The sequence below is a fragment of the Euwallacea fornicatus genome, chromosome 16 (genome assembly GCF_040115645.1).
Source record: "Euwallacea fornicatus isolate EFF26 chromosome 16, ASM4011564v1, whole genome shotgun sequence".
NCBI classification, from domain to species: Eukaryota; Metazoa; Arthropoda; class Insecta; order Coleoptera; family Curculionidae; genus Euwallacea; species Euwallacea fornicatus.
Window position 1 is genome coordinate 846,583 of NC_089556.1, and position 23,277 is coordinate 869,859.

Consider the following 23,277-nt stretch of genomic DNA (forward strand, 5'->3'; position numbering starts at 1 on the left):
TTCTCCATCTCAAGTTTCTACATCGTCAAGACAGGAATTGTGTTAAAATAATTGCCCTAATGGTTCGTTATCTCACATTTTGACTTGAAATTAAACTTGCACTTCCCACGGAAATGTCAGGAAATAATTGCTTTTATCTGTTCACCCCCAATTTGACTTAAAGTTGAAGTGCCACATCTCTCTCCCATTATGTTCTTGATGCAGCTTTTCCTTGATTATGTTACATTGGATTAAACACTTCCATTGGTCTGTTTCGAACACCTCAGAACCACAAAAATTAATTCTTCGCGTATCTTTGTTGAATCCACTCTAAATCGGTAAATTTCCCTGGAAATTGCCTACTCAGAGAATCATTTCATCCGTCTGCATAGTTTACATCAAAGGTTGAGATTGTCCTAATTGGAAAATTACGCATTCTCTCTGGCCCCGGAGTCATAAATTACATTTACGTTGGTTACAGTTGTGCCAATCAGGACATCGCTAATATTGCGACCACAGCTAATAGCCACGTGGCGTGAAGGTACTATTGGGAAATCATTGAATATTTAATGACATCAAAGCGAGAAATTCATGGAAATTGACCGAAGAAAACAACAACGGACATTGATTTTATGTTCGAATTATTGAAATTGAAATGAAACAGGGTTGGAAAATTTATTTAAACGGGAAATGTTGTTTTCTTCTTAAAGCCTCAAGTCCTCAGTAGGTCTAAATCCTGGCTACGCGGTTGGTTCGGAAACGACCTGAATTTCCCTGTTCCAGTTTCTGGATTTCTTGCCGGTAATTTTAGGACCCTTTTACACATGTTCCCGTGCACATCTCGACAGTTCAATTCGCGATTTCAAGCATATTTATGCGTACAAAAAAATTTAATTATAAGGAACTAGCAGCGTCCTGCAACCTTCTGCCGTTGCTTTTAAAAATTCCGAAGTTTGGCCCTATTTATGGATGTATTCAGAACTCAGGCATATTTTTACTATGAACCACGGAACCTGATTCGTATAGGAAAATTCGTTTCAACTTCAGGCTAGCATCGCATTTCATTTTAATGTGAGAATGACGTATTTTCGTGTGTTTATTTTTCGACAAATCTGGAAATTTCTTTCTTGTCATTGTTGAGAGTTAAGCATCGGCCGTCCTAACTGAATTTGTAGAGAGGCCTGGAAATGAAGATGTCCTCTTCCTCATCACAACCCAACCAAATGGGTCTCAACTTCATCGTTGCACTTTACAATTTATTCTATCCGGATGTCGCGGCACAACGCATCATTTAAGAGCTCAATTTTATAGACTTACTTTATCTAGGCCAGTCGGGTTGTCACGTACCCGATAGTTCAATTCGCTACTCCGAGCTACCATAAAACGGTCTTTTTAGTCGCAGAGAAATCGCGTTTCCCCGTAATTTTCCACCTTTTTAAAGATAATGAAAATAATCTACGTCCACTCCCATTAAAACTATTCCCATCTATAGCGTCAGTATCCTTGGTACCATTCTGAGAATTTGACCGAAACTTCGTGTTTGACTCGAATTTCTTTTGGAGGTGGACATGTGTGCCGAAAATATGTGCTCCCACGTATTTTTGGAGAGTTCTAGAAATCTCTCTTTCACCATCGTCGAAATTAACATCTTGTGTCTTAACTGTGTGTTTACGACTTGCTCAGTTCCGCTCTTCTCTTAGAAACCCAAGTCGGGCACGGTTCCAGGTGTGTGTGTGTGTGTGTGTGCCTTCGACGAGATGACATCACGAGATGGTATCATGTATTCAATTAAATTCTCCACCCTAAATTGTTTCTCTATTTTGGATCCTGGTGGAAATAAAGCTACGCGTCAACAACAGATATGCCTTTGCATATCTATAAGCTTTTGCTTCTGCTCAATTTAACAGTCCGCACATATTGCTAGCTCGAAGGCAATTTGCATTAATTTATTTGATTAATTTATGTGGTGCATACGTGAAACTCGAACGAGAACCACTATAAAGCATCTTATCAACAACATTCAAGGTAATATTGCCGGAAATACCGTGCAATAAAGTAGATTTATCAATCGCCATATACGCGTCTACGTTGAAGATGCGCTTGCAATCATAATTCCCATGATCCCTGTGTGTGATGTCTAAAATATCACTATGCCCTTGTTCGATTTTTCAAATTCTCTTCGCGACCGAGTTATACTGAAATTAATTAAGTGAAGTGGATCGCAAAGCAATCTTGAAGAAAACATTCCACGAGATACACCTCGAGTGCCATTGAGCAAACAAAATTCCCTGCGATGTGAACATAAAACTCCCATTACTCTCATTTATTTAATGAGTACAACATTTCCGATGCTTCCTGCGTCATTTCGAAACTTCCTCAGTATCGAGATTAGGTTTGAGTTTCCTGCTTTGGATGGACTTAACCCGTCTCTAAATTACAGGTCCTGCGGCTGATGCGTCGCTTAATATTAAACCCTATCGATAAGCAGGGCCTCGTAAACAAAGTGGACCCTTTGAAGTTACGTTACCGCCTAAGAGCCAATTCGCTATTGTACTTATGTTGAGACTATAACGCCCGCAGGGCAGGTTTATCCCTTTCATCTGAAACAATGTTACTATTGGCTTATTCCTGCGGATGGTTTAAGTTTGCATTTCCGGATAGATGCGTGGAAAATTTCGAAAGGACGATACACTCCGTGTGCAGTGGCGTCCTGGAAGTTCGGACGTTCCAATTTGGTGAGGAAACAAATTTGGGATTTCCCGTTGTGGGGGTTTTGAAAGTCATCCCGAAGAGTTGAACATTTTCGAAACTCGAGTCGCGGTTATTCCGATGTCGTTAGATATCTCTCGTTCTCGATTTATCGATATATTTCACTTGCATTGTTGTGGACCGTGGTAGTGAAGGGTCCGAGGAACCATTGCCTCCCCCTTGGGGATATATTGGCGCTTAGCATTTTTGTCTGCATTTACGAATACGTTTTATTGTACAATGTTGGGCGACACTATTTATCGTTGCGCGCTAATAAGAACATTTTTTAAACCGAAATTAAAATTTAATGGAAAATAAATCAACCCAGCTCAAATAGTGTCATGAATTCGTATTGAAAGTTAAACAACATCCGTTCATCAATATGTAAATAGTTTATTTGCTACTGCTTTGTGCGAACAAATAGCCATATTCACATATTTACGATGTAAATGTTTAAGTACCCTTTTAATATGTACATATATATTTGTGCATTTTTTACCCCAACAGATAGTCAAGAAGCATCTCGCTGAATGCGTTCGATCCCTCCCCTATTTCATGATATAACTATCCGTTATAATAAATATTCGATGCCTCTCTCAGATTTCACATTCATGAATCGTCTATGGACACATAAAGCCACTTATTGATTCGCTGGTCTTCATACATACCAACCAAATTCGCGATCTACTTTAGAATTCTCGTGATCCGAGAGGGATCACAGGACGTCCCGTACCTATAAGAGCTGCTTTCGAACTTTCGCAGCCAAACTCGAATCTCTTTTAATGGTTGATACGTCGTGTTTCCACGAGCCACAGCCTTATAATCGGGATTCGATGTAAATCATATATTTTCGCTCGACGAATCGGGTTTAATGCTTTAGTGGTGGTCGTTGACCAAATTGATCTGGATTAGTTCGGTTTGTATGCGCCTTCAGAGAGCCTAATGCGCCACTCGTTATTCTTTTTGATGTCAGGACGGAGAGACACACGACTCCTATTCCCGTGTAATTCTACACTCATGAACAAAAAAGTCTGGAACTCTAATGATATTTAGGAATGTGTTCTCTTCGTGTTTCTGCCATATAGTTGTGAACCCCTGGGTAACTGAGAATCCGCACCCGACTCGACTTTCTTTTTAATGTGGATATATCGCGCTCCCCTATGTATCTTTATGCAATGCCATAATTCTAGAATTTCTCTTGTCATAATCCAATCATCATTATTCAAATTCCGTCTCAACCAGGGATCTATGCTTAATTGATGTAATTTTAATCACCCTTGGCACCTATATATAAGTCATAATCCCGCGTTCCTCTTAATAGATAAATTCAAAACTCCTAGCTAAACTCGACATTCTCTTTAGTGTGAATACGCAGTGTTTCCATTTATTTTCTGACTATGCAATTTCAGAAATTCCTCCCATTCCTCGCGACAGCTTTCCCGTAGCAAGCATATACTCCTCCTCCTCCTGAGGAAGTTTTCGGGGTCCAAGTCATAATCTCGAGTATCCGAATATTGATATTAACAGGTTAAATTGCGAATTGTTTTGGGTTATGTTGTGATAAAATGCACCTCTCTACCATGCGACTCCCATTATCGATGTTGAGGAAGTCTTCCGACGAAGTCGAGGCGTTACGAACACCCGATTCAAAATTTGTAGTTCCTGGACTCGTGCAGACTTTAACACAATAATATATTGCATTAAGAACCGAAACTAATTAAATTAATCTTTTGTCATTTCAACATGTTATCATCAACATTAATTAGTGTAAAATATCAATATGGAAGAGATGAAAGTTAATTTATTGCAAACGCACCTCGGATATGCGATTGTCATATCCATTTATCACTGATGGATTTAAATTTGCATGTTATATTATTTGCTTATTAAATATTCAGCATAGAACAAATCGAGCTTTTTATAGTTGATTATTTTATCCTATAAACCGTTTTGATAAATGCGGATATTGCTACGTTTTTATCTGCTGCATGGGTTCAGTTGGGCGTATTAAACACTTTATAATGAATTTATAGTCTAGAAGCACTGAATAGAATCAGAGAAGGAATAAAGAAAAAGTCATTGCAATCAATATCGCAGGTTTCAATTCGATCATCTTTATTACTCCACGCCGAACAAGAAAGCCATTGTTGAGACACGTTTAATTGAATTTACTAGTCGCCGGATGACAGCGGAAAATTTAACACCCAGTACAAGCGATAACATTCATTAGATAGGCAGTATTGTGAGGACGTAATTGGGTTCTAGATTATATTCTCCTGATAATGGGTCAACTATTAATTAGCTTTAGTTTTGGAGGTTGGTCCAGGATTTGAGGTGACAAAAAGAAGGGTCTTTGCGAGTTTCAATCATTGGAAATTAACTGAAACGTTATCCCAGCTCCAGCTCTGAACAAGATAATGGGGGGGAAAGTTTTTTTTTTTTTTTTACCATTTCCTGACTCGTTGGTTCACGAACATGGCCAAATGCAACGTTTGCAATTATTGATGTTTATTCATATTCCATTCTTTGTGAATTCCCTTTAAATAAATTTATTTTCAGAATATTTCATTTAGTTTTTGCAGAAATGGCATGTTTTTATTTCAAATGTTTCGCCTGTGCTGGAAATATCCCTCAAAGCCGCAAGGCACATTAACAATTTTATCGGTTCGACTGACTGTTGATAAGAGTGTTTGTTGCTGATAAAAGGAAGATATTTTTTTGTTCAATTCTTAAAGGGTTAAACTCGATTTGAAAAGGAAAACTTTCAACCTCGAGAATAATAATTTAAAAATTATCCAGATTAGCCTTTTTAAACGTGAAAAGGGAATAATACCGTAGGCGACATAAACGAAGAAAATAATAAAAAAATTATCCTCATTCTCAAGTTTAATTTCGCGATTTAAGCGGAAAACGCGAATTTCATTTCAGAGACGATACAAACTTTGTCCGAGTCGAAATTAGACCTATTTGAATTATTTATACTTTTTACGTTGACGTTTGTAGTAAGTTCGGAAATTCAGGAAATGCTTCCAGAGAACTTTAGATGAGTTCTTGTTTATGTTTTCTGCGGTATTTGTGCTGCCAGTTAAGTTTCTTCAAAAACATAAAAGCAACTTTCTATTTCTCAGTAACTCTTCTAAATTTTATTTCTCCGCGACACTGTTCCGGGAAAAACTAAAAAATTAGTTTTTGTTAAATTCTCCATAATGCGAAGCGCAATTTTCTCTAAATCTTTGGCCAATCTCTGGCGGCGTCCAACCTACGATCCAAATTCGCAACTTCCGCAGATGGGGCGGAAATAAATTCAAGTTATTACGCCCCTGTTTCAGTTTCATACATGGCGCACTGTTCGAAGACAAGAAACGTACATTCCTATGACTTCACATCAAACACCGAGATTTTTTAAATAGAGACGTTCTTATCGTGGGATTAATATTTGACCACACCCATGAATTAATAAGCTATTTACTTTGGGACAAGTTATCACGGCACCATCTGATTGCAACGTGTTAGGCTGATAAATAGATGGCGGGAGATTATGATTATAGGTAAATTCTCGTATTTATGGCCAGCTGATTTAAAATTTAACGTTAATTTGCCACTCGTTTTCGTTTCGACTAAATCCAAATTTGTGTTTATCTGTCTCTTCAGGCGAATGTGTCATAGTAAAATTTGGCCCAAATGCCCGGAACATAAATAGAACAGTGTAAGAATAGTGGCGTGAACGTACCTCAGATGCTGCAATGATTCATGATAGGGTTTTATCAAAATACTTTTTTACCCTGTATGCAGAGGTTTTTGTAGCGCCTCCGCAGGTATTAGTACGTCCCGAGGTCCCGCCAGATGATAACGGTACGGAGGTTGGCCTTAGTCCGGGAATTTGCAGGGTGTTTGCATACACTTCCGCCTTACGGAAAGGTTTTGATAGAAATATGTCCCTCGGAGGAACGTGTACGAAGCTATTTGGTTTCATATTAATTAACGTCAATGTTATGAAATTTTTCAATCACTCTTCTCAAGAAAGTTACATTTTCTCCAATGTCCAATTTCCAAAGAGAATTTCCAAAGGAGCTGCCATTACGCTCGTTAAATCAAGAAACATGTATGAAACTTAAGCTTCTACCTTTTTTCTTTATTGCGATTGATCGCTTCAAATATTTACAACATCTTTGAGAAGCCAGAGGCGTACTAAGGGAGCGGTAAGATACGCCTTCGAAATCATATGGCTCCGTAGATACTTATGAATATTATGACCTTCAAAAAGGTGCCTTTAGGGTTATTTATATTTGAATACGAATTGGAGAAGCTTTGTGATGTGGACAACCGCAGTTCCAAAAACGTCGCACTGTCGAAGCCACAAAATTAAATAGTGACAGTGGAAAAAATGTGTCAAAGCTTAGGGACGAACTGCGCCATGGAACCAAAGGTACCTTTAGGACTAAAGGCATGAAGCGCCAGTCACCGGACATTAAAAAACTTGCAACAACATACCGGATTTTCCCACTTCCCTTCGTTTTACTTGACCGATTACTGGCTTTGAAGTCTTGAGAAAACCCGAGCAGTACAGAAATAGCTTAACGATCATGGGACTGGATGCGGAACAATAGATTTGTTGACCCGCACCAAAATCTTAGGTTTAGGTTGAATTTTGTAAATATCAGAGGCGTACCGGTGCATTTCTCAAGACCTTGAAAGTGCAGAGATATCCACAAACGATCCAACTTTATGCGCGACCGCAACTCGCTTTAAATGTTTTAACTGATATTTTCGCGAAATCGCAGCGGGTGACTTCCCCGCCATCCCCGGAGTTGAGCGACAAATTGCAGAAGACCCACGGGTTTTTTCGGAAAACTAAAAAGGGAGGGCAAGGGCAAAACCAACGCCGGCCCCAAATAACTTGTGTGCGACGGAGAGCTCGTTGTTCGGTTGCACAACTGTTGACTCCGCTGAAGAAGGCCGTCGAACGCCGCACTAAAAATGAACGTGTACAGCTTTGCGAAATGACGATCGCGCCTACTATATTGATCCATTAATAACTGAAGCAATACTTGTAAACAATATGATTACGGTAATTAGTTTTGCTGGGTTAATTATTCTGGTAATTACTAATTCACTCATGGTGGGAGCCTTCAAGGGAATATTTAAACATGGTATGGATAACAAGCCTAATAGAGCGTGCGATGGAGAATGAAAAGCGTCCCCGTAAAAAAAATCACGCGGCCGCGCCAATGGTGTTTTTTTCATTTTTGCAGAGTTCCGCGAAGGTCAATTAATTCTTTTACGAGGCAATAACTTCAAATAATGTCATAACTTTTCTCAAAAATGTTCTAATAAAAAAAAAGCTGCCGCTCGCGCTTTATTAAACTGAAAGGACATTATTCTCGTCCGTCGTTACTTAAATCAAGGGGGTGTCACGATTTTTAGGTTTATCAGGGCGCTTTTTGCGTAGGTAGCAAGTATCCGATGTTATCGCCTTTATGACTCTATATTACGACAGTGTGGGCCAAGTTTGTATAAGACGTTTCCGTTTGATGTTTCGGGGAGCGAAAGATCACCCGACGACTTCCAATTACGTCACGAGCTCCCTCCGTTTTCGGATTATTATGAAAACGGCCATTTTAGATTGAACAATTCCTATATTGAAACCAATATTTCCTAATTTACGCAATTACCAACTGAACTAACTATCTTCGCTCGCTATTATTATGAACGGAAATTCGTGTCGCTAATGCCTCCATTTCAATAAAATTATCGCACCAGTGGAATGCCACAGCAAATTATGTTATCCATGTAAGTGTCGGCGTTTGTACGTTTGTCAAATTTCATTTCATTATAGCGGAAACATTAGTGCAATTTACGTGGGTACTAAACTCGACTGAGTAACCAAATTAAATATATATGAAGGGATCTGTTCAAGCCTCAACATCTCTATTCAGCTTGAAAATTTAACCTCATATGTAGGCCGCATTTGGGTCTCCGTATACTTTGCAAATTGGATAAAGTTGAGAGATGCATAGACTGGGAAACTTTTAGTAAAGTATGGCTTATAAGCTGTGGGGATGGATTAATTCTGAAACCTTTAAGACGGGCCCGTGACGAATGGTCCGAAAAAAAAAAAAAAATGCCGTAAAGTCAAATTACAATTTTGTCGATTTCCGGGCGTCTTCCACAACCAGTCCGAGCCGCTCGGCGACGACTTAGTGGCGCGCGGTGGCTCGTGCCACTCCCGACTCGTCGGGAAATTATCGTATTGTAGTCCTCTTTTCCCGATAAAAAAAAATAACGCGAAAATTCAAGGATCCAACGTGACACTCCACCCGGAAGAATAATATTTCAACTAGGGGATGAAGTGAATGGCAGACGAGCAAACACAGGGGGTAATGTAGCGGGAAAAGTATTAAAAAATTCCTATAAATTGTGGAATTTAATATTCGGCGCTACATTTAAATTCAAAAATAAACGTTTGGTAAATTGTTATTAAAATCAATAAATAAAAACGTTGACAAATAAATCAAGGACCGTTTCAGTATTTGTTTTGTATTCTCAATATTATGGTGGTTATAAATGGCGTCGTTTTAACAATTTATGAGTATACCTTTATTATTTAAATGGGGTCATATTGATATTATTTTTTGCCGGCATTGCCGTTTTTCGTATAACAAGGGAAATTTCCGGACGCGACAAGGTAGATAAAGGAGGGACATTGTCGGCCGATCAGATGGCTGGAATTAGGGGAAATTGAGTCAGTTTTTGGGGAGTTTCAGAAATATCATATTCCACACCTGCGATTTATCCCACCTACTTTTTCGACGGTAAAATCGGTCCCGACGTTGTCGCTACTCCGAAGATTAAACAAAAAAAATCTTATTCCCGGTCTCCGGCCGTTATATCGCCGCCCGAGAATCTCACCTTTCCCACTAGATATGCAAAGCGCTATTGCGGCCTTAAAATGCAAACTGGCCAGAAACTCGACTTAGATTTTCTGGTGATTTCAATACTGTAGCCGTCATCAAAATTCAATGGGAAATTCTCTACATTAAAACGACATCCCTCTGATTTTAATTCAAAACATTAAACCTGGGAGGGGTGTGCAAATCGACACAATCAATTAGAAGACATAATGGAAGGACGAATCGTAATGTTTGATATTTTCTTAAATTGTCGACCATTATAAATGCAAAATTAATGGTCTTTGTGGGAATTAAATTTTATCTTTTTACCATTTTCTTCCAGGTAAGACCGATGTTCGCTGATGATGCTGTTGCTCTTAGTAATCCTACTTATTGGTACGTATAAAAGCCATTATCTTCGTAGGTACTTTATACAATATTCTATTCTCATTCAAAATGACAACCCTTAAGCCGAAAATGATAGTATTTCTGTTAGACACGTCAAAGTTTACGTTGAACTGAAATTGATCCAACATCCACGGAAAACGTAGATTAAAGACCCTCAGGTCTAATTCGTAACGCTCGTACGAATGCCTGTTGGTTCTACAACTTAATTATTATTGTTGCTATCTATGATGGGATCAGAGAACTTTTTATGTTAAATGTATTAAACAATTTGCAAAAAAAAAGAACAAATATTTTATAAGTTCCTTTGACAATTTAAGTAGCAATTCTTTCAGGCTTAACCATACCCAAAAGCAGTTTATGTCATCGATCTATCAAGTTAATGGATGTCTCTTGTTTTTCTATTGCCCCTGTATCAAGTATGTTCTCCCCATTCATTCGTCTTCTTTCAGGCTGTGTAACCTACAGTCTACAATATTCCATCGGTTTGAAAACCGGACTTGAGTTCTATTGAAATTTCAGAGTGATATAATTTACAATTAGGGCCCTTCGCTTACAGCCACAACGTGTCATTCAAGTTCATATTTAAAATGATAATTTTTCTAAAACAGTCTTAAATTTAATTACTCTCACTTCAGAATTTAGATGCTGAAACACCGTACATGGAACGATTTATTATTTTTTATATGCCTTAAAGGGCACAAATTCAATTCGTAATTTTTCGAATGAGAACGTGTAGGACTTTTTACGTATTGAAAATAGATTGAGTCTGTTATTTTCTCTATTTTGATCTATAAAAACGTTCGAAGATATGGCGCCCAACGTGGCAACATCTTCCTGCGCTCTAGTTCTGGCCGACAGGGCTCTAATTTGTCAGTGTACCTAACACGTTTGCTCAGCTCTAACCTTCGTGACGAAGACCGCTTAAACAAATTTCGCGAAAACATCGTTGCGTTTTCAAAAAACTTTAAGTTTGAAGTACAGAGAACATTATTAAAATTTGGTTAAATATTGCCCCATCGCCACTATTATTGCTATTTAACATCAAAATATTAATTTCAAATAATCAAATTTTAAATCAAAACATAAAATAATAGAAGTTCCCTTACAAATTTTCCGTACTTTTTTTGTTATTATATTTGATAAATATATACAAAATATTCCCGATTTATGATCATTAACTCCGTGACATAAAGGCAATAGTGAGGACCACAGTGATACGTGTGATATGCAATGTGATACCTTCTTGGAATTGTTTTGGGTGATGGTTGACCCTTTCAAAGTATTCTGGGTATTGACTAACAGCTCATACATAGGTAAATATTCATTCGCTTAAATTTGTTTTATTCATCAGCTTCTGGAAGAATCCAATTGGGTTTATTTCGATTTAATTTTTTTCCGAAAGTCTTATCAGGCAATTTAGATCAAAGTGGACAATCGAAAAATCTGGTGAATCGTGAGGGACAAGCAAGTTTATTCATAAATTATTGTTTATTATTTTCGTTATACTAGAATAATACGTCTCTACTAAGAGGTCAAAATTTTGAATATTTTATTACGTTAAAGAGAATACTTTAGGATCAAATTGACCCTTTTTGTTACACTGTCTGAAAATGGTAAAATTAATGGAATAAACACAAAGGACAAAGAAAATAAAGGGGCATTTAATGAGGGTTGCGTAAATGGCTTTTAGTAACTTCCTAAATTCTCAAATTGACTAAATTCCGATCATAAAAATTTTAATTGAACTTTTATCAAAAATCTAGACTCGCGAGATAACGAAATAGACATTTCTATGGAAGGCCAATGGTTAAGTTATTGTTCTTTTTATCCTTTAACTTCTGCCCGGCTTCCTAGACAAATTTCAGTAACAAAGCAAAAGGGAGTTAAAGAATCCTTTGCTTACGGTCCAGGAAAGTGATATTGAGAAAGATAAACCGAATAAGAGACAATCGAACATAGAGGGTAATGTGTCCCAGACAAAATGTGAAAAAATCCTACGAAGTCCAATAATCAAGTTAATGTATTTTCCAAGACCAACAGAGCAAACTATACAACATATCTATAAAATATTAAGAATTTCCTGAAAAATCCTAGATCTTCCATGTCTTTTTCCATTCCCTCTTAAAAAAGACCACCAGAAGAGTAGTTTTTGCCCATTCCAATCTGCGACTTTTAAGTTTCACATAAAGTAATATCAAATCTTCTCTGAACCAGCCCAGCCGAAGGCCGTTTTCAATGGTTTTTCCACCATTGTGTTTTTCCATTTTTGATTGATAGCCCTCAGTTGTACACACGGACCTCTTCAAACGAATTAAGTAACCGACTAAGCCGTCCTGGCTGACCAAAAGTCTGTAACCTACGGTGACCGTTAAAGTGCAGTTTAAGAACTGAGAAACCTAGACGTAAAAGGCATTAATGATTCATGTGCAATTTTTATTCCAGAACTGAGTCAGATGTTCACTGGAATTATTTTTACAAATTTTTAGCATTAAGGAAATTGAAGGTCCTTCGCATTCGTCCGCCTCAGGGGCACTGGATTAACGTATTGGAATTTTTAAGCGTAAGCTAATTTCAGTGGTAGCTACCAAATAAGGCGACGATGCTCCTTTATTTTGTCCTTTCCATGGAAATGAAATACTTTCCAAAGTTATTGGGATAACGGCACTTCGGCATGTAAAGGAAGGCTGAGGTGGACCTCAAACTTGTTTCACAATGGTGTCTTCTTTGATGTTACGGTTCTCATAGTCGTATGAGGAATTGCGACCGCCTCAGTTTAATTTCATAGGGAAGAGATGCGTGCAATGGAAAAAGTATTTCTCCCTTTTTGCCGTCATCTATGTCTTAGCGAACGCCCCTTCGCGATTTTCCTTAATTACGAAATAAAAACTCTTTCATCTCCTCCGATCTCAGAATGTTCCATCCTCTTTGTTCAATTTTCTATATTAGCGCCATATTCATTCGCGATCCAACATTCGAATACCTCCGTGGAAATTTTGCTGGTGAGGCTAGGAACATCGTGTATATAATCTGGAACCGTCTGCATGCCGACTCTTAATTGAATTTGCAAGAATTCCGAGACTGGAAACCAACAATAAGGAAATTTACAGCGTCTGGAAAGAACGATTCTCTCAGTGCTTGCCGCCGATTTGTTCACCTGGTTTTAACCGTCGAAACATATTGAGACAGTTTCCATGGCCGAAGGAATGCCCTTTTAATTTACGTATGTGGCACCAGATGTTTAGATTGACAATAGCCCTGCTCACGGGTTGCAACATGGGAAGTAATAATTATAAAACAATATGGTCGCTTCTGAAACTAAAGTTGAGCTATCCGGAGGTTTTCAGGCGTGTGGTTCAGAGCTGAGACAACCGTGTATTGTTCCCAGAGTAGAGAACAATTAAGTTGTTTCATAACTTTCACTTTACAGGGCTGCTTTTTAATCACCCCCTACCACGAAAACCCTGTTATCACTGTTAGTTCAGTAATTCGGACAATAAAACTGTTCTGGCAATGCCACCATCACGCACATACGAAACCCTATTATGGTTTGAGAAATAATCGCCCATATATTTCTTTCCATACATTGAAACAATCCCGGTGAAGCATTATATTAAACCATATGAAATATAACCCTGCGTTTAAGATTACCATCAAGCCCCTCTAAATTCGTCGCTTTATTTAATATTAATGGAAGTCGTTTTATAATTTCCAAAAGGGGTAATTGTTTGTTTGGAGTTAGAATGTGAGATTTTCGGATTACCTTTCGGATAAATGCGTAAATGCTAAATGGAGGCCTTGGGCAGTAAACACACTTTACATGGCTAATGTGAAATATCGTTTTCCTTTGTGCGCGAGCTTTAATTTTTGTTAATGTTTCGCGAATCTTGATATGACCATTCGTATTTCACAGGTCCGGAAACAAATTTTAAACAAGGTTGAACATCCGCAACTCCTCGCAGGAAAACAGGCTCTTGCGAACAGAATACGAGATATCCAGATTTCCGTCTGTCTCGGAAATCTGGGAAAGCGCTTATCTCGTATTACTTATTCAAGCGAAGGTATTCTCGAAGAGGCGTCTGGAGCTGTTTTTGCAAAAGTCAGAGCTAACACGGGATTCTTTTATGTTTGCGGCACTCAGTACCAGCTGAGAGCAGTAATGGGCAGATAGTAATAAAAGCATTCAGCGTCGACAATGTTGTCTTATAATGCAACTGCCTGGTGTATATCAACCACCGATATAATGGCGTTAAATGTCAGAGAGGACCAAAGTTTACACAGATGATTTACTGAGCGTTGATAAAACAAAGCGAGTATTCATTGGACCGTCGCCATTTTATAAAACAAACTGTTGCGGAGCAGAGAACTTCCCTAATGTTGAACAATGCTATAAGAAGCTTTAGTCTTTTGGTACGAGGTGAAACGAGCTATTTACGTTCTCGTACTTGTCAACCACGGGCACATATTTCAGTGCTCATTATAAGTACGTGAAATTAAATACAACGTGTTCGGGAGAAGGAATAAGATTCGGCATTAAAATGTCCCGAAAGAGATGCAGGGTTGGTTAAATCAGAAGAAAGTTAACACAAAACCAAAGTTGTGTAGTTCCGGAGTTTGGAAGTTCCAGCTACTTCAGCGAGTATCCGCGAGTAATTAAATCGTCGGATTTTTGTCTTTTCTCATTAATTCTAACTCTCACTGTGGAAAGATGGAAATAAGGCACCTTTTTCCGAAATATCGAAAGGGGTTTTTCAGCTTCAATCGGATTTTTCATGTTGTTCATGGTAAAAGAGATACAGCAGACGTCTTCTTTCCTGTGGATCGATTTCCAGATTTTAAGTCACTTTTTGCTTTTGAGTGGAGTCTGATTTCAACGGTTCTCGACTGTGTTTTTCCACCAAGAAATCCCCGGGGGCTGATTATAAAGGAAATTTAAACAACAAGAAACGCCAATAACTCCCTTTGGTGATGACATATGTACGTGAGCATTCTTCGTCCATGTTGAAACAATTAATCAATTATCAGAAAATATCATGGGGTTCTGACTCTAAATTCCTCCCAAGATAAGTGCGAGAAAATGGTAAAAGGGCCGTCATGAATCTCCTCGCATTTCTTGTTTATGTTGAGACTATTAATTGGCATTATCTGAAAGTGGTGCAGGCTTTTGGTACCAAACTCTTCCCCAGATTAGCGTGGGAAGAGAGGGTTTTTTATAAATTCCTTTAGCGTAGCTGAGAATGACGTTTAGGGGTTTGGTACCCGTGGGAAAAAAGGTGGACAGCCCTTCCATCTTATCGGTTCTCTCACGACGAGGGGATGCGTTCTGCGTATGCATATCGGGTTGTATCGGGGTTCCATTTTTGGTTCACGGAGAATAAAGAAGTGCTCTGAGAATTATCTTTTCGCTCTCCGCCCTTGAACCGCGAATCTTACATGTACGTATTACACAGTGCGAACAATTTACAAATATGCAAGTTCGCCGTTTGCCTAAACGGCACGCATAAGTTTGTTTTAACGGCCTTTTACTGAAATTAACCTCGTTCTATTCGAATGAATAGAAATTCTCAATTATACGAACTAATTATCGGTTGTGCATCGTTACCAAATTTTAATCAAAAGTAATTTCTATTACGGGAAATTGTTTTTACATGATTTAAAATAATACGCATTTGTAGGCCATTACTGATATTAAAATTTATGTCTTTTTGCGATGCATTTAGACTGTGAAATGAAAAGCTCGTGCCTCTGAAATTCTGCTTTGTTCCGTCACGTTGGAAGCTTCCCGTGTTTGATTTTTTCCAAGAGTACCAATTTCGGAAATTTCCAATTCGAGAACGAGACCTTACTCAGCAATTCTTCCATCTTGATGCATTCAAAATTTAGTATCTTTTTTTTTTTAATTCTCTTTTCAAAATCTGTTTTCGAATATGTTGCTGTTCGACTTAGTCGGATTGATGAGGTCCAGAACTGTCTATTTTCGAAGTAATCGATCCCTATCTGCATTAACATCCGACTGTCCTCACACGAGAAAAAATAAATGTCACATTTGCACTTAAATACTTAATCATGTTTGCTGACTTATAAATAAATGATGTTTGTTGGAAAATTTCACTCTGTACCACAAATCAATGACCTTGGTTGATGTTACGCACCTGACGATGTATTTTTCCTCTGGAGCTTTTACTCGGGACTCAATGCAAGACTCGTTTCGATCCTACTTACTCCTCCTAACTACTCGGAGTGTTATGTTTGGAGAAATTGGACGCCAAGACAGGGAGGTTTGTTATTAACGCTGCTTGGTGCTTGACATCGCTAAGGTCTGCATATGTTATGTGTCTGGCCTGTGGGACGTCTTTGAACGGTGGCCCGATGAGAAGTGTGATTGACGGCATGATTGCATTCGTCACAGTAAAGCGTCAGATGTGAAGAATGCTACAGGAGCTGGTTCGCCCGGCGAGACTTATCAAAAGAGCTAAGTTGCCGCGGTACCGTGTGCACGCTGTGCTTTTTAGGCAAGTTAGCTGAATTGCCCGATGTTTTTTACCTTCGACGCCCAACACTCATTTTTTACCATTGTTTCTAGGCCAACGTGTACGACAGGAAAAAGATTTACGATTTTTTGTCCTTGGTTGTCCAGCAGCTACCTGCTTTCGGGTCTTTCAGGGGCGGTACGAAGTCTTTTTTTCTCATTGAGAGGGCTTTTCCATGTCCCCTTTGCCAATTTGCAAAACTTAAGTGTCTACATTTCGGCCACTCGCGGAGGCATTGTCTTTGAAAGTTGCGCACATTCATCGTTTCGAGTCGTTTAAGTTTGCGTAGGTCGGGTTGTAATGTCTCTTCTAGTTACTGAGATAGGGGAACCCTTTGATGCCTTTGATTTTGCCGATTTCGAAACCTTAAATGAAGGTGTCTTAAACTGCATTTACACGAGACAAGGGCTTTAATTGATGTTTCCGGCTCCAATGGGGGAACTACGTAAGTTCAATAGGCCGAAAATTAGAACGGTTAATCGAATAGAAATTAATCGAAAACATGAAAAAACTTCAAATTTTCGTTTCGGGAAGTTGCCGAACGCGCGCCACGTCATCGTTTCAACGCCAAATTTGATTTCGCAATTCATTCATATTTGCTAATTACAGTGGATACCACGTGATAGTCATTTTCCAAAAATTCCTGCTAAATTTAACCCCTAATAAATGAGGTCTGCTCACCGAAACTTCGAGTTAAAATGACCATTAATAATTGCGCCGCTTACCCCAATATGAAATTAATGCCGTTGCCACATATTGAAGGTGAGGTTAATTCCGAGGTTAATTAAGCGAATATAGTGGAGGAAAGTTGAGCACGCCATAATAATCGGGAATAGTTTTAATTTATCGTCGGGATTTTTCCGGTATTCGTCAAGTTATATTAAGCTCCCGAGCCGGCCGTTTCGCCGGTCGAATCTCCTCGTTGCCGCCCGCAGCAGCAGCTTCGAAAGGAGCGAAGCTGAGGGTCTTCTTTTAACTAGTTTTTCAATCGTTTATGTGACGTTGCAAATGAGAAATACGGCGATAAATGCGGAAGGAGATTGAGGAAATTTCGAAACTTTTGCCCCGCACTTTGCGACACCTATTGATTGTGCAGAAATGTATAACTCCACTTCCTCCAGGTTGTTTTTGTCTCTATTTCGTTCCTCCATTTTATACTATTTTTAGACGAACAACAATGTATTCTTGCTCTATGAACACCGACTTCTTTACATGTAACGGAGCAAAGTCGAAAATAAATAGCGAAAAAGAACGGCATCACGTTTTATAATCATCACAAAGAGCCAGTGAAACAAGTAAACTGCCGTCACCGCAAAAATAAATTTATGCTAACGCTCATTGGGGATTTTATTTTCTACCATAAAACCGCCTATAAAACAAACGAGCATGAATTTGTATGAAATATAAATGGTGTGCTTGTATAGAAATATGTTGGAATAAACGCGCCGTTTTGTTAATTTTGTTGTTATGACATATTATGATAATTTACTGTTCATAAATTTGTGAGAGCGTGAGCGATAAACGTTATACAATTCAATAGGGAATTTAATTTATTGCTAAAATGTTGCAAAATATTGGAGTTACGGTCCAATTTAAATAGTAATTTTCAATTAAAAGCTGCCTTGAAGTGTCCGAGAGCGTCCGGAATGAACCCAACACGGTTCGGAGCCGCCACCTCCGATGCTCTTCGTCGATGCGGCATTAGAACCCGACCGACCTCTCCCTCCAGTAGTCGCCGAAATCCCATCGCCACAAGGCTCCGATTTTTAGGCTTAGGCGATGACTCAATTTTAGAGCGCTTCCGAGCCTTTTTGCCCGCTCCCTTTCAAACCAGATTTGTTTAAGTCGCCGGTTTTTCGTTGTTGTAGTTCGTTTTGTTAGTCGTCGTTATTCGCACTTTCGTCCCCGAAGTTGCGCCCACGTACCTATTCCAAGAATACCATCCGGGCGCCCATCAGGCCACATGGTGCTTTATGGCTGGGAAATACGCTTCTAGTCAAAGGAAGATTTGTCGGTTGGTGGGACCGTTGCCGCGATCTGCAGCTCGGTGGGCCCGCAACGTTCCCAGAAAAGCGACTCGTAGTCGTCAGGTGGCCGCGATTTGCGGCATCCGGCTCGGCCGTAGCCCGCAAGGGCTCGCGGCGCTGGTGCGCCCCCGGTTGGAATTCCTCGGGTTTAGTACTCAAGGGATAATCGAAGTAATTCTGCGCACTTCTCTTCGTCTCGGAGCGGTGTCGGACATATGTGATCCGAATCGTAGTTCGCAAACCGCCCGATTGAGCAGTCTCCCTCTTCACACTTAAACTGCCAAATTCTGTCATTATTTCAAATCAGCGCAGCTAAATACAGGCCGTTTTCGCGGTTTCGCATGTCGAAGGGACCCCTTGACGACATTTCATCAAAGTCTCTTCTACCTTACGACTTCTCTGGCCTGCGTAGAAACTGCGCGACGTCCGGATTCTTCCCTCCTAGCCTCCAAATTTTCAACATTTGCCGCTACAGATATAGATACATCTTCCACGTTTTCTTGGAAACACGGACATTTTTATTTTGCATGTTGAATATAGTCATAAAAAAGAAACGAGATCGTATTTCACCTCGCATTTCTGTCTAAACTGAATTTTGAATGTATTAACCAGTAAAACAGACGTAAAGCGCTATACATGTTTCGGAGTTTTCATGATAAAACATCTCGAAAAAAAAACGAGATATAAATCCTCATATTTGTGTATATCTGAAAAATTCGATGGTCGTGAGACGTATGGAACAACGGAAATGAATAATATTTGTTCCATTTCCCGCGTCCGTTGCTTTCGCGTCAATTATTACGAATGGAAAAAACAGGATCCCCTAAGAGGGCTTTAAAATCGCGTTGTTGGCATGACTAATTGTGATGACAGGATTGTATAATTAAAACCAGCAACTGCAGTTTTCCCTTTAAAAACTTTTTAGTTTTAGAGCTGGGACAAAATTAAAACTTTCCTAGAAAATTCGCTAACTTTCAGCTGGAGGTAAGTAATTGGGTTATTTATCTAAGGAACCTTCCATTAAAGGAAATAACGACCTTAATAATTTCCGCTGCAGCTGCAAATGTTTTATATAATAAACTTTAACAGCTACCTTTTTTTTGATTTTATTACTGTTATTTTTCAATCTGAAATTATATCAAACTTGAACCATCGATCACCCTCAAAACTGCAAGCTGCCCTCTTCAAATTACCAGACGTGATTTTCCGCTTATTATGTCGCTAAGCAGATTAAGAACTAATTTATGCAAAGCTACTTAAATTGGGCATTAAGAAGTTGTCTTCCCGACTAGCTCGGGCCTAAATTTGCTCCGAAGGGTGCCGAGTTAAATACAAATTGAATGCAAAAATTATTATTTATAGACGCGGGTGTTTAGATAACTTCATTAAGGTGCCATTTAATCATGAGAAAATTCCGGATTTAAAAGCTCTCAGGTGGCATCCACTTGGCGTCGTTAGGCTACTAAAATTCATGCTTCATCTATATACAAATGGGAATTGATATTTAATACGAGGAGGCTTATATTGGGATGTCTAGTTTAAAGAGAATTGGTGGGTCATTGATGACGCGGACCGGACACGCAATCATGAAATTTGATCCAAGTTACGACGGTGACCCGGTTTTCAGTTCCGCTGTATTATTTAAATTCGAAAGATTGTGTACCTATCTTTTATGGCCCCCCGATTTAGGTGGTTCGAATGGAAATGGTTTTTTTGCCCAAATCTGGTCAAGTCGAATTCGGAGAATCAGAGTCGTTAGAGCCGCGTCTACTGAACACACGAGGGAATGAAGTCAAACATATTTCTATAATTATATTTTGCCAGTAAATCGGAGAAAATGCGTGTAAGCGAAGATGTCTGTAAATAAAAGCATATTAAGATAGCGCGGTATTTATAAGTGCGCTATAAGAGGTCCTCAATAGCAGTGTGCGCGCTACTGTTCGTTGTTCGATACTACGTTTCGTAATTCGGAGAAAACCAGATATTTTTCCCCCTTAGAGTCATGTTTAGAAGTCGATATGTGATTTTCAGGAGTTCTTTATGTCTTAAAGCCCGATAGCCTATTTTATGAAGCAATAGAACGTATTTTCTTTCCGTCTAGTTCATTTTTCCCAGGAAACATTTCCTTTTCTTTTAGGCCAGTCATGCAAGAGCTCACCCTTCTCAAAAATGAGCATTAAATTCCGACCGTTCCCATTCGAAAACCCGTACCAAGCTCGTCCTTTCGTACCCCGGAAAGGTTTTGAGACCAAAAAGTATTTTGACGGACGCAGTTTTTGATGCAACGCATAAATCCAGTGATTAACGCATTGTTGGATCGCGTCGGCCCGAAAAGTTCCTTTTTAAACTTCGAAATTTGCACTTAAAGTCGTCAAGTTTTGTGAAATATCAGGCGGCAAAATAGCACCGGCGAGGGGGGGGCGGAGACATGTGTCTCTGCGATTTCCCACAGTTTCTCAGTAGAATATCTAAATTGAGCCGTTTTCATTTCAGTTTTTAAAAGGAGAATAAAAAAGCTTCAAGTCGCACACATTCGCCTTCGTTTAACCGATCCTGTATCTCTTAAGGTTTAGAAGAGTCTCGTAAATTCTTGCGAATTTGTATAGCACCCTGCAGACTAGTGTTGCAAATTTGATCACATTTTATTTAAAAAAAAAAAAAAAAAAAAAAAAAAATTAAATAACCTTTGAAACCACTTGGAGTATGGGTAAACTGGGCTCGAACGGTAATTACGGTAACCCGCTATTGTTCGAATTCTTGGAGGCCCAGTGTTCTGAAATTCCTTCCATTATTCGAAATAAATATCCATGCTGGTACCACGCACGAATTTCATCCACCTTTATTATCGAGCTCACATGTCGCACACAGATGTACGCTCAGACATTCTGCGGTATTCACGCAGGGTAAGTTTAATTCGAACACCGTCTCCTCGAGTTACATTCATTAGCATTGTCGCACTAGGAAGACAATTTAAATTACCACTCTATTTGATATCCTCCAGGAGCAAAAGTATAGAGTTACGTGTATTCTCCTTATGTAATCTAATATTCCATCTTTCGAGGGAATATTGCATATTAAATATTACCACAATTCTGGCAAGTTCAATAGATTGAATGTTTTATTAGGCATTTATTAGTTTTCAAAAACTGCGGCATTATACCGTTACCCATCAGTCACCGGGAATGTTTAATGTGTCGGAGATTTATTAGTCCCTAAGTGATAAAGTGTAACATTACAAGCTGATAATATGACGAAGGGCAGGCTGACAGGGCCACCTTAAGGAAAAGCACTGTCGAACGAGGTCGCTACCACCAAGGGCGAAATCGAGAGGCCGCGTGCGCGAGCCTTCGCGGGAAACAGGGACCAGCAGGTACCCTATCCCTCGGATTTGAAAGACTCGCGAGATCTGGAAAACCAGAAACCAAAAAGGGACAGGCAGATTAGATTGGGAAGCGACGAAAAGCGCTCGTGTGGTAGCGAATTCGTTGGTTTTGCCCTTTTTCTATTCTTGTTATTAAAAGTGAACTAAATACTTTATATCATCATGGAAAACCTTCCTATTGATGATCCGACAGATACAATACCGCGTACAAGACGTGCATAACGAATTGCCCTATCCATCTTTTCATGTTCTTGACGGATATAAGACGATCGTGATCAGGATTTCGTCTCCCCTTTAAGGCAATAAATTCCCACTAAAACGATCTGACAATACTACATCGTTTCATGGCACATTTGGCTGTTAAAAGATGAGACGTAAATTTATGTGTCGTGTATTTCCAATGGAATTTTACTGTTTTTTCCTCCTTTGGGAAACGCACGGAGAGGGGGGGGGGGCGGTGTTGCAAAGAGAGAGAGGAATTAGTTGTTCGACAAACTGTGTGATATAAATCGATTTCTAATCAACATCTCCACCTCGATAAGGCGAGTGGAGCTCTGAATTTTTGCGCTCTCCAGAACGGCCACCGACTTGCCCTCTAAATGATCTAACAAGTGGGCTAGAGAACTTGAGTATTACATAAGAAGGAATCCCAAAAAGGGCTTTTAAATTCACCCCTAATACCCTTTCATCATCTTTTACGCCTTTTTTAAGGTATCCAGATCATCGTCCAGTGACAACTCCTCAACCGCCTTGAACCATATTATATTTCCTGAAAATCCAAATTATTATCACTCGAAGGACATTCATTATTGTGACATTGTGTTGATTTTTGTCACTTCACACACCTTAGCAGCATCACTCTTCTCCATTTGGATGGTTCCTCATGTCTTGCTATGCACTGATGCAACTCCGAGTCGAACCGAGGGGTAAAGATTACTTCTGGACTATTTTTCCAGTGGGAGGAAATGTCGTTTTGAACGCAAAAAATATGGTTGAATCTAAATGATATCTTCACAATTAAATTAGGACCAAATTTTTACATCAAAATTCCTAATAGGAGGAACACGTTCAGGCTCTCGCTGAGGTTCGCCTCGTTGATCAAATAGTCTAAGAGGAGCGACTACTTGGTCGACGGTTACCCCCTTGATATGGGACGTGGGGAAATCGGATATTATAGATACTTGCTCTGTTTAGGCCAGGAACTGCCCGGGTTCCTGCCTAACGGTAGCGACTGCCTCACTGGGCATCCACAGAGACATCCAAACACTCTGGCGGGGTCTTTTACTTGAGTCGAAGGACCAGACGGGCTACCGTCA

The 23,277-nt window shown here is 39.3% G+C and overlaps 1 protein-coding gene across 11 annotated transcripts in view; it reads left to right on the forward strand.

Annotated features, from left to right (window-relative positions):
• Positions 1–23,277, forward strand: part of CadN (Cadherin-N) — a 267,563-nt gene that overhangs the window by 157,986 nt on the left and 86,300 nt on the right. Inside the window, exon 1 of one of the 11 annotated variants that reach the window (XM_066291541.1) lies at positions 10,915–11,338. The exons of the other annotated variants lie outside the window; for them this stretch is intronic. Within the exon in view, the coding sequence (XP_066147638.1) occupies positions 11,251–11,338 (88 nt within the window). The 5' untranslated portion in view covers positions 10,915–11,250. Of the gene's footprint in view, positions 1–10,914; positions 11,339–23,277 lie in introns of those variants that run through there. 11 annotated transcript variants of the gene reach the window in all.